General features: G+C 38.3%; 1 protein-coding gene across 1 annotated transcript in view; it reads left to right on the top strand.

Annotated features, from left to right (window-relative positions):
* The window catches only part of cep112 (centrosomal protein 112), an 87,859-nt gene that overhangs the window by 2,939 nt on the left and 72,511 nt on the right, over positions 1-12,409 (top strand). The window contains exons 2-4 of the mRNA XM_016540152.1: positions 4,909-5,008; positions 5,854-5,972; positions 7,387-7,530. Of these exons, the coding sequence (XP_016395638.1) occupies positions 4,909-5,008; positions 5,854-5,972; positions 7,387-7,530 (363 nt within the window). The remainder of the gene's footprint in view (positions 1-4,908; positions 5,009-5,853; positions 5,973-7,386; positions 7,531-12,409) is intronic.

The following is a 12,409-nucleotide window of genomic DNA, read 5'->3' as shown; positions in this document are numbered from 1 at the left end:
GCAATGAGCAAAATAATGCAGCGCATTTAAATAGTCAACGCAAGGAAGTAACTCTATAAAAACGTGCATTACGTCTAAATTAACTCATAAAAATCTAATATAATTTCGTAAATTGCATAAACAATTATGAACAAAACAGAATCTTGTATTTATGCATTGCTTAATCCAAAGAGCTGAAGCGCAATTCACACAGACTGCATTTCAAAACATATGAGACGCAGTGAAAAGGAATAAACCTCCACAAATTCGTGACGTGTTTTCTAAAAGTTTAAACTGTTTTAACTTTGCATGGCTTTCTATACATCTCTTGTGTGAGACACGAGTGCAGCAGTCATATTTGTCCGTCTAAAAAATGCGCTGAATATGCGTTCTGTGTGAATGGCTTGGTTTCGGTTTTAACCCATTCAAGATCTTCTCCGCATTGAGCTTCTATATTTCTCTAATATTTTGAATGAATAACGCAGCAGCTCGTGGGTTAGACTAACAAAACATTAAAATGCAACAACGTAATGTACATCATCACCGCATCTCGAACGCCACTGATGGACCTGATGCACACCTAACATTCAAATGCAAATGTTTATTTTAAATTCGACTAATATTCATTCTTTATTCACAGTCTCCTCATCACAGGCAGGCACAGCACTCATTTCAGCATGTGTTTGTGTTTATGTGTGCTGTCTGCGTCACTCATACTACGTGCCTATATCGTGCGCTATATCGAAACATTTTTCTATCGATATCGAAGAAGGTATATCGTCGTTAAATATCGACACCGTTTTATCGCCCAGGCCTACAAAAGATTCATTCAGATACTGTCGATTACATAATTTAACCAGTAGATTGTGACAAATTAGTTTGTTTTTTGTGTATTATGAGTGAGTCATTGAATTATTCACTTAGTAGATTCGTTCAGAATCATTCACAACAGAAACAGTCTTGTAAATTATTAAAATTTTACAAAGAGACTCTGTGAACAGTGATTAAGCAACAGAAGTGGTTCCCAAACCTTCCCCAACACTGCATTTTTTGAATGCCTCATTTGTTTGATACACCCTGTTAAGGGATCAGTATACTCACTCAAAGTTATTTTTCGTTCTTTGCCTGGGGTAAAAGTACATTCATTAGCAAACATCCCAATGACAAAATTTTCGACCTCCCAAAACAAACTTTGTTTTGGGTTGTTTTTGTATGTTATAATGTAACTTCAGTTTGTTCTTTGATTTTGCTTGGAAGTATATCTTTATTACCTTTAAGGTATTGTAGTGCCTGCCAATGAGCTGATGAATTGGGTGTGTTTGATAAGGGAGACATAGCCTACATTATGTGCGCTGTTGTGGGGTGGTAGGGGCCACTTGCCACTTCCAGTAACATCCTTATTTAATTGCATATAGTCATAAGTCATTTTTACACATTCATAAAATGTAGTATTTCTTATGCTGAATGAACCAGTGCTAGAGGTCTGCACGGGCTTTAAAGTGAAGCCCAAACCCGGCCCGTACCCGAGATCGTCTGACCCGACCCGAGCGGCACAGTTAAATTTAGAGCCCGAACCTGACCCGAACCCGAAATCTTTAAAATTTTAAAAAATGCTGTAATTGACGATTGCATGCAACAGTCAGTAAACAAATACATGTAAAGAATGGTCTTGCTTCCCAGAGCATAATGTGAGATTCATACTGGTTTATCATCCTCTGCTTTAAGCTTACGCTACTGTTACAGATAATATACTTAAGCAAAAAGCCTAACACATGGGCCAAAAATGGGGATCTTGCCCACCACCCCCAAACACCCATCCGCTAAACGTCGGCTTCAAAGCAGCAAATTCCAGCATTCAGTGACGCAGGAGAGGGCGAGTTCCTTCATGGTCATGCTTGTGAATAAGAACATTATCCTCTGTAATCTGCAGCCAGCATTAGCTTGTCATATGGAAGCACCACAAACCTCTATTTAAACTCTGTTCCCACTGAAATTTATTTATGGCTCTAGATTAGCTGGAAAGTCTGGAACATAAACGTTCTGTCATCCGTCGTCTCAGTGTCATGAATGCTTCTTGTTTGTAGAGTTGTTTGCTAATGCAAGCATCACTATTACCATTGCTCACGCTTAGGGTTAGTGATCTGAACAAACGTCTAAAAGCCGTGACACACCAAACCGACATCAAAGAACTAGCGATGACGAAAGCCAGCGGTGTTGACGCCTCATGTTGCCTGGCATCTGGGCCAAAAAGTTGCGCTAGAAAACAGCGTAAAGACTGCAGCCAACGGCCAACTGACACATACGTTTTGTGCCTGCATGAGGGGAAATAACCAGCAGGTGACAGTAGTCTGTATTCATCATTCAAAAAGGGAAACTGGGACTGTGGGTGTACAATACTAACTGTATATGTACAGTGTGGTCCAACTAGTGCAGAAACACCAGAACGCTGTGCTTACAGATGATCGACGATGGTCTGGTGTGTCACAGCCTCAACAAGCCCTAAGCTTTAAACTTGGGAACTCGTCATGCATTTGTGACATGATACCTGTTGTGTTTGTTTAATTGCTAAATTTACATCTGGTAGATGATAAAACAGGCAAAAATCCTACAGAATTATATTGAAGAAGGGAACTGAGCCATATCTAGATATCACCTAGAGCAGTGTTTCCCAACCTTTTTTTAGTCGCGGCACCCTTTGGAAATTTTAACAAACTTGTGGCACCCTACAAAATAAATTTTGTCACAATATTTGAATATCTAACTTCGATATGATCATTTGAAAAGTATAGCTATTTGGTACAACAGGGAAGAACTGCAGAATATAATGTCATACAGATATTTTTAATATTATTAAAAAAAAAATTGTCCATCAATGGTGGCAATCAGTAGGCTAATTTCTAATGAAGAGACCAATTTATATGACAGATTTTAATGTAGGCTTTTATACATATGTAAACATTATTTAATTACCATTATAACTAGCTATCTCACAAATTTTTGCTCACTCAGTGTTTTTTTAATTTTACAGTGGGGTAATTTTGGTGCAGTAGCACAAGATAGCTTGATTTCAAACTTTGAATTGAATAAAAAATGACAAGTAAGCAGTCAGTAATAAAACAAGAACAAATAAAGAAATTAATAATGATAGCACAAATAAAAAATAACGACAGGCCTTCGAATTAAATAAATTGCTTTTTAGTTTTTCAAGTAGGTCTAACAGTAGGGTTAAGATATTAAAATTATTATTATTTTTTTTTTTACCAATTATCCAAATAATGTTTAGTCCTAGAAAGCTATTATTATCAGAACACGCGAGCATAACATAGCGGTTAGCAGATCAATGAATGAGAGGGCAGCGTTACCAGAGTTGCCCATATACCACACCATGTTACAACACAGTAGGGCTATTGCAGACAGAAACAATACTGTACTACATCGATGTTTCCTGTCGGCTCAATTTTTGAGTAAAGCAGTGTTTCCCAACCTTTTTTTTAGTCGCGGCACCCTTTGGAAATTTTAACAAACTTGTGGCACCCTACAAAATTTATTTTGTCACAATATTTGAATTTCTAACTTCGATATGATAATTTGAAAAGTATAGATATTCTGTACAACAGGGAAGAACTGCAGAATATAATGTCATACAGATATTTTTAATATTAATTAAAAATTTTGTCCATCAGTGGTGGCAATCAGTAGGCTAATTTCTAATGAAGAGACCAATTTATATGACAGATTTTAATGTAGGCTTATGTACATATGTAAACATTATTTAATTACCATTATAACTAGCTATCTCACAAATTTTTGCTCACTCAGTGTTTTTTTTATTTTACAGTGGGGTAATTTTGGTGCAGTAGCACGAGATAGCTTGATTTCAAACTTTGAATTGAATAAAAAATGACAAGTAAGCAGTCAGTAATAGAATAAGAACAAATAAAGAAATTAATAATGATAGCACAAATAAAAAATAACGACAGGCCTTCGAATTAAATAAATAGCTTTTTAGTTTTTCATGTAGGTCTAAGGGTAGGGTTAAGATATTTAACTTTTTTTTTTTTTTTACCAATTATCCAAATAATGTTTTGTCCTAGAAAGCTATTATTATCAGAACACGTGAGCATAACATAGCGGTTAGCAGATCATTGAATGAGAGGGCAGCGTTACCAGAGTTGCATACCACACTATGTTACAACACAGTAGGGCTATTGTAGACAGAAACAATACTGTACTACATCGATGTTTCCTGTCGGCTCAATTTTTGAGTGGACTTTGCTGTTCTGATGAGCATGAACGGTATACGAGTGGAGCGACTGAGCGGAGCACACACACGCATAGAGCGGGATAATACGCAGAGCGTCACACCACGTGAAAGTGAAACCTGAGCGGTGAACTAATTTCGGCAGCCGAAATTTCGGTGCATCTCTAATTATTGGCGACATCAGAAATGGATATTATATAATATATGCTTTTTTTGAACATTTTAGCAATTTAAAAATATAAAAAAATGATTTTTTACACGGCACCCCTGCTCTCGACAGACGGCACCCCGGTTGGGAAACACTGACCTAGAGTACACTAGTAACCACATACTATAGCAGTCTAACAGTCTAATTTGGCTTGCTTAGTTGGGGACGCATGACTGATTGCACAGACACTATTGGAGGAGAGCTGAACTGGATGATGACATCACTGAATCATCAATGAATTGACTTTAACTGGAAAATGACTCTTTGTTATTGTCCTCTTACATTATTGACCAACTATTTTCCTGCTTGACACTGTTAAGCTGCTTTGACACAAACTGTATTGTATAAAGCACTATATACATAAAGGTGACTTGACTTAACAACTGCTCCATCCACACTCAATGCCAGTCACATTTTCTTCAGGAAATGTACAAAACATGGTTTGTGTTTATTTCCTCAGATTTTGGACCGCAAGAATGGCGAGATTGACGAGCTGAAGTGCATGTATCGTGGGAAGCAGAAGGAGGGGGAGGAGACTATTCGGAGGCTGGAGAAGAGAGGTGAGGGTAGAACATGCAGTGGGTCGTGTTTATACACTCGCTCTGAGCACTCTGTCAGTGGTAAGGTGTTGCTCAGTGCACCCCAGCTGGAAACCTCTCCTTCAACCCCAAAACGGCTCTAAAGACTTGGCTTTGAGGAGCCAACAAAAGCTGCACCTTGTAAACAGACGTGTAGTAAAGCATGGACCACACTCACAAACTCTTTTTCTTACGACTCAGTAAAAGCAGCATCTGTGATTTGATGTCTTGTTATGGCCTTTCTACGTATTTCTCAAAAGTCAGTGGCAGGTACTTGTTAGATCCCGGTTACTCAAGAGGGTGTTAGTCTTCATTTTTTTTGGCCTTTGACCTAGTTTAAATAAGCCCCCAAAATCATAAAACACGCTTTTCATTTACATGGAATGTAATTTTAACTGACAAAATGCTAATTATTTATTGAGAGAACTCTTCAGTCAAATTAATCTTTATTGATGATGACGTTAATGAAAAATAAAGTGAATGTGGAATGTGTCAGGCATAGCTTTGTGCATCTTTAAAAAAAAAAATTATTTTTTATAATAAAAAAGTATTTATTATTATTTTTTATTTTATTTATATGTATTTAAAACTTCTAAACTTTTCAACATAGCCTTTACTGGCTTTCTGCTGTAATGCACTTCACCTTAAGATATTGTATAATTTCTTGTTTTCGTACCCATTGTTGTGTATTATTGTTTTATTTATTTAGTTATTTTTTGAGTCAAGAAGTATGGTGCCGTCTGGGGCAGCCTGGAGTGCGAGCAGACAGAGAGATGCCCTGCGGCCAGGTCTGAATGTTTGTGTCTGCCTCCCTCTCTCCCCTGTAGTTCAAAGCCTGCTGCGAGAGTCCCAGGTCATCCGACAGACCAAAGAGAAACAGATCAGCGAGCTGAAGAAAATGTCTGATCAAAGTGCCGAGTCTCTGAAAAACGAATGGGAGAAGAAGGTAAGGAAGGGTTGAAAAGGCTCAGGTTTCCACAGGCCCGTCCCTCCAGCAGCCGGAGCTTTGAACACTGAACACTCACTGAGTTTAGAGCTCAGCCAATCCCGTCTGAGTATGAGAAAGAATCCCAAAAATCCATCTTCTCTGAGTGTTCAGTAGATGTGTATGTTTATTGCAGAGATAGAAAAGAAAAGCTCAAGGTTTTCCCAGAGAATCCGGCCCTGCCTTTCTACAGGCTTTTGGTTGAAGGGTATCTTGCTTCAGGCCTTATAAAACATTCTCTTTGTTCTCTGTTTCTAAACATAATATTCTGTAGGACTCATGTTCAGGGCTCAACAATAAGGATGGCCAGATGGTAGTGTGGGATCATAGATCATCTGTTTTTATGTCTTGCAAACTTAAGTAATCTTCTTCCAGTGAAAGCATTTTATAGGAAAAATTGGAAAGGAGTGAAAGAGTCTGATACATCCTGTATTTTGTGTGTGTTTGTTCTGGTATGGATATACAGCATTAATTTTGTTTGTTCAGGTCTTCAAAAAAAAAATATTTAAAAGCATTACATCTTTAAAAAAAAATATATATATATATATATATATTTTTTTTTTTTCTGTCAAATGAAAACATATTGCTAAAATTAATTATTCTTTAATAGCAAGTAAAACTAAACTACTAGCCAGCTGTGAGGGCAGAAACAAAAATCAAACTTATAGTTGAGCCCTGATATTATAAAAAATTGTCTTATATTTACGATTTAGTTTTAATCCAAATGATGCGTGAAGTGAGCGAACATCAATAAAGATCACACCACAGAAGTGCGCGCATTCTTTTTCTCTCTCTCCCTCCCTCCTTACCAACCATTAAGTAACTTGTGCATTGTTTTACTTACTTCTTTTTGACATATTCGACCGAACTACAAACTTTCCAGTGATGTCTGTGAGAAAGGGATATTCACTCGACACTACCAAGTTATTGAGTACATGTACAGTAAATGAACATACTTTCCAGAAGGAATGCTTTCCAACAATTCACTAAAAATGTTTTTTTTTTTATTGGTCTTATGAAGTATTCTAATTTGTTGAGATAGTGAATTGGTGGGTTTTTGTTAAATGTGAGCCAAAATCATCACAATTAAAAGAACCAAAGACTTAAACTACTTCAGTCTGTGTGCATTGAATTTATTTAATACACGAGTTTCACAATTTGAGTTGAATTACTGAAATAAATGAACTTTTCCACGACATTCTAATTGATTGAGGTGCACCTGTATTATGTAAATAAAAACTTTTATTTTGAATGCGATTAATCGCGATTAATCGTTTGACAGCACTAATTATAAATGTTACAATTTCAGAGTCTTGAAGAGTTTTTTTATATTTTATTGATCTATGTTGTATGGTTCGTTTATCGTCTCTATCAGTTGCATGCTGCTGTGGCGGAGATGGAACAAGAAAAGTTTGACATGCAGAAGAAGCACACAGACAACATCCAGGAGCTGCTGGAGGACACCAATCAACGGCTCGCCAGGATGGAGGCCGAGTACAGCAGCCAGATGCAGGCCACAGTGAGTGCATTCACTCATTCTTCAACACTGTTCAATGGAAATATTCAATGCTTTGCACTCTTATGTAGCTTCTATATACATGGGCTCAATTTCACATGTTGTTGCATTCCGAAATCTATTAGAGCGAAATTTAAATGTTATACATATGCACTAGTGACATTCTGAGTGATGATGAAACAAGGGTGCATCATCGTAGTGAGTCTTTCTTCAATGACTTTCTCTATCAAGTCATCTGCTGTCATGGCAGAACAACAGGCCCAGTTCCAGAATCAAATCATTTGTCATTTCTAAAAAAAAAAACGGTCACTTCAGTTCATAATGATCTTGCAGAGTTCTGCTGTACTCTAATGAAAACATCCGTTATAATCAATGAAGCTGACTACACTGCACAATGACTTATTTACTTCGCATCTACTCTTTTGTTCTTTATAACGACCGGATTCATGACCAAACACAGCACTAAACAAAAGCTCAAGCATTTTGAGTGGTAAGTGGATTCTGACTGACTTGAACAACTCTGACTGGCCATAGCATACAAGAGATCAACAGACGTGTGTGATTGGCTGCAATGCTCAACATTCGCAAAAACCCGCCCTCCTTAGTTACTCTTGCTAAGTTCGACAAGCCATGCACTACACATCATGTTCTCACACCGTAAAAAATACATCGCAGAGCAAAGAGGAAACTGACAACATGCCGACAGACAAGACAGAGCAGGTTACTTCTGGTATGAAACGAGGTCTGAGCTTTCAAATTTTGTCATTTTTTTAAGAAATTCAAGCAATAAATACCATTTTGTTTAATTTAATGTGTCGTGACAGATGGCTGTATTGCCTCAGTTCAAGCAGCACATGAACCGACCGGTTTTTCATATTTACACGAAATAAACATGAATGAACATCAGAACATATTTGATTTAAACCACGGGAAGACATCAATACACACAATTTTCAAGTTTAAGTCCACCAAAGTTAATCTACTCTCCTGTCTTATTTGTTTGTCGGACAAAATGGTGGATTCGGCATTATGATTGGTCAGATTACCTGTGAATCAAGCTCTTTGCGAAGGGTCAATTGAGGGTGCTGTTGCTTTTGTTTGATGGTGCTATAGCATCTCCGTATAACCATGCCTGTGAAGCAACAGTTTGAACAGTAAGACTTGTTTACAGCTGCAGACCTGGGGTGCGTTTCCCAAAAGCATTGTTAGCTAACTATGGTCGTTAGTTCCATTGAACTCTATTGGTAACGACAGGACTTGGGGCCATAGTTGTTTTTGGGAAACGCACCCTTGGACAGCAACACATCTGGTTTGATGGCATATACATTTGAAGAAAACTCTTATCGCCCCCTTGAGTACTGAGGTTTGTTGCTGTCAGCACCATAGGAACACACACTTGTAACGTCCAACATTCGTTGGACAAGCATTTGTGTGCATTGTGTAGAGTACCATTCTTTGTTTTTGTCTTTTCTCCTCTTCTCTCATCTTACAAACTTTGTCTTGTGTGTGTGTGTGCATTCAGTGTGTGCCTGAAACAAAGCATGCCTTAGAGCCTTTGATTGAAGCCACCCCACTAGAGGGACCGAAGCGCTGCGGCGCTCTGAGATGAGCCAGGATGCGCATCCCTCCGTGGCACAGGCCTAATGAGTTTTGCTTGTTACAAATTAGCATTCAGCGGCTGTCATACAGGTAAGGGCACACACTGAGACGGCCGGCCGCGGTCTGTCAGCAGGGCTGAATTTAAGAGACTTCAAATGCATTCCGACCCCACAGAGTAAGACCCTTCTTTAATAATTAAACACAGCACATTTCCAGGCAGGGCCCCAGATGAAAGACCCTTCTGTCATTGGAAATTAGGTTCTCCCATTCTGTTGGTTTAGGCTGACCTCGCCAACCTCTCCACCCATAACCCCCCCTCCTCTTGTCTTACCTCTTCTCTCCTCATAGGCTGCTGTTGTCAATATGTCAGCTGAGGTGAGATGCTGTGTGTTGTTTCTACTTTGCGTTTGATGTCTCAATACTCCAGCCTTTGAAAGCCTTTGTTTATCTTTCGTTCTTTCATCATTCTTTTGTGCGGCACACTCTGGTGCTATCCTGATTTCTCAAAAAAGCTCTTAAGTGGAGTCACACCATCCGCATTTCATATCTTCTGGACAGGCGAGATCGGAGCACCAACGGGTGCTTGTCAGTTTACCTGTGGCTTCTTGCGTGGGAGCGTGTCAAAAGTTGGCACAGCCGTTCTTCTGCTTATTATTCCTAACGTTCATTGGTGGCTTGATCGCCAAGTTTTGAAGCGCACAACGGTGGTGCCAATGTCAGTCCTCAATAGAGGAAGCAACACATTGAATATTGATGACAAGATACATATTAATCACATTCAGGGCTCAATGGAGATTGATGACTTCAAATGCATTGATGTCATAGCACAGACTGTACCTGAGAGACGTGAACATCAGCCAGTCTAAGTGATACTGAGTGCATCCATTTGTCCAACTTCCATTTTTTCCAAAAAATCAAACTACACTCTTAAAAATAAAGGTTTTTATTGACATCTATGGGTCCATGAAGAACCTTTAAAATCCAAGGAACCATTCCATTGCACAAAATTGTCCATTGTTGTTGTTTCTTGAAAGTTTATTTTGGGAACCAAAAACAACCTTTTGGAACTTATATTTAAGGTCAACGAAACGTTGAACTTAAGCATTAAAATAGCGGGGTGTTTAAAGCTTAGAGCTGGTCAACCATGAAATTAACCATGTGTCTCACCATTATGTCCTTTACCAAGACACTTAAACCCTGAATTTAATCAACATCGATCTAAATTAAGCTCGTTTTTGTCTTCTGTAGAGCAGTAGCTGAATCAAATTTGCTTCATAATTGATTAACTTCGCAACATTAACACTGTTATTTTCCTGTGTATTACTGAAAAGCTTTTTTATACAACCTCTATTGTATAAATTACTATATAAATAAATGCGATTTGACTTGACCCTGCAATATCGTTATCATTGCAATATCGAATCTCAGTACTCAAGGGGAAGCTCATTTGATGAATTATCTTTCATTTACATATTTGACTCCCAAAGTAAAGCGCAAGCAATATACGTGTAACTCCTGATACACAACAAAGCAAATATGATGACATTTTCAGTTTGCATTCTCTTAAAGAAGATTTATCCTGGAAAATTAGATTCTTCAATTCAGTATTCAGAAACTTGGTGGGACTTTGTTTCATTTCGCATACAAAGAGATTAGCTAATCTCAGCAGGGGAAAGTGATCATATACAAATTAAATTATTACAGCATTTTTGGTGGAAGTAACCTAGATTATTAGACTTCTGAAAAGTGTAGCTTCTGCCCCTAAAGAAACTAAAAGATAAACATAGTTTGAGCCAACAAAATGTATGCCTTATGAGATATGCATCTTTGTTTCATCAACAATTGTTGATCCGTATCTTCAGAGAGTGATGGTCTATCGGAAAGCAGATCCTCTCCACCTCTCTTTTGTGGAGCATGTAAACAGACTAAGCATCCTCCTGTCCGCTGAGACGTGCTCGCAGATGAGGGCATGTGTGATTAAAAGGATAAAGACGTGTCCCGTCTCATGCGCAGAGTTTGTCAGTAAGAGGGTGTTATCACAATCACATTTACATCAACAGCTGTTTCTGACTGACACTCAATAACAATTCTGAGTAATTCAGTAATTATGGCTGACCAGTTGAGATATGTGTGATTGTGATTACTTAAATAGGTTTAAAATGTTTACTTAAATGTTTTTTTTTTCTCAGCCTCATGAAATAAGAAGAGAATTCATTTGACAGATCAAATTACTACACACAGCTTACCCCAAAACATGTGACATATTTTACCCAGCAGCTAATATTTTTGTAGATATTAATTAAGTAATAAGCCAGATCTTTAAAATGTATAATTATTGGTAACACTTTGTTTTACAGTGTCCTTGTTACATATGTAGTTACCATAGTAATAACGGTAAATTATACATAATTAATATGAAACTAACTCTTAACTAAACCCTGACTCTATTAGTCTTCATGTTGGTAAGTAAGAAGTGTTTTTAACAGTAGGATGAGTTGTTGAATAGCTCAGGCTGTGAGCAGACGCTTTTACATGTTGGCATGTGCTATCAGGGTCAGTGTATTAATTACCAGCTTGCGTCATAGCACATGCCCAACTCTTTTAGATCATGCCACATTTCACACTGGGAGTTAACAAAGGCCTATTTTCCAGCGTTTTGACACTGACGTTGCCATCAGAAAGCTGTACTTTTCAACACTGGCCACTTTCATCATCTGAGCCGTGTATCTTCAATCAATAATCTGTCATCATTCATATCAGCCTGCATTCCATCCGCCACGCACAGGACAGTGGCCTCCATTAACGATGAGACATGAGCATGTGTGTGTGTGTGTGTGTGTGTCTGCGCTCTGCTCAAGCAGGCTGTCTGGTTTTGGTTTAACAGCTCTTGCTGTCCCATGGAAAGTTTTCCCCTTCCTGTATTTCGTCAGATATGGTTGTCTCATTTTCAAATGAAGACCATCCTAGATGTTCTTTGAGGGCTGATCCATGCTTTGCTGCACATGCCTTTTTCATATTCAGTCCCAGCATGTTCTGGGTTGTGCTAAAGAACAGAGGCCCACAGGTGCATCAGATTTTAGTTTGAAATATGATCTCAGATCATCTTTGAAGGTGGATGAGGATGGTGTGGTGGCCATGAAAGCGGTTAGAAAGCTGTTTAAGCTCACTGTTACTGAACTGTTCAACTTTCCCTATCACATCTACAGAAGAATTCCCCATTCAGGAGATCTTCACTGCCTTTCTCTGCTGTCTCTTTGTTGTGGAAATCATGTACCCTTGTAAT

The sequence above is a fragment of the Sinocyclocheilus rhinocerous genome, unplaced genomic scaffold, assembly GCF_001515625.1.
Source record: "Sinocyclocheilus rhinocerous isolate Xijiao unplaced genomic scaffold, SAMN03320098_v1.1 scaffold2593, whole genome shotgun sequence".
Classification (NCBI taxonomy): domain Eukaryota; kingdom Metazoa; phylum Chordata; class Actinopteri; order Cypriniformes; family Cyprinidae; genus Sinocyclocheilus; species Sinocyclocheilus rhinocerous.
The sequence above is the reverse complement of the archived record's forward strand: the minus strand, read 5'-3'. Positions and strand labels throughout refer to the sequence as shown.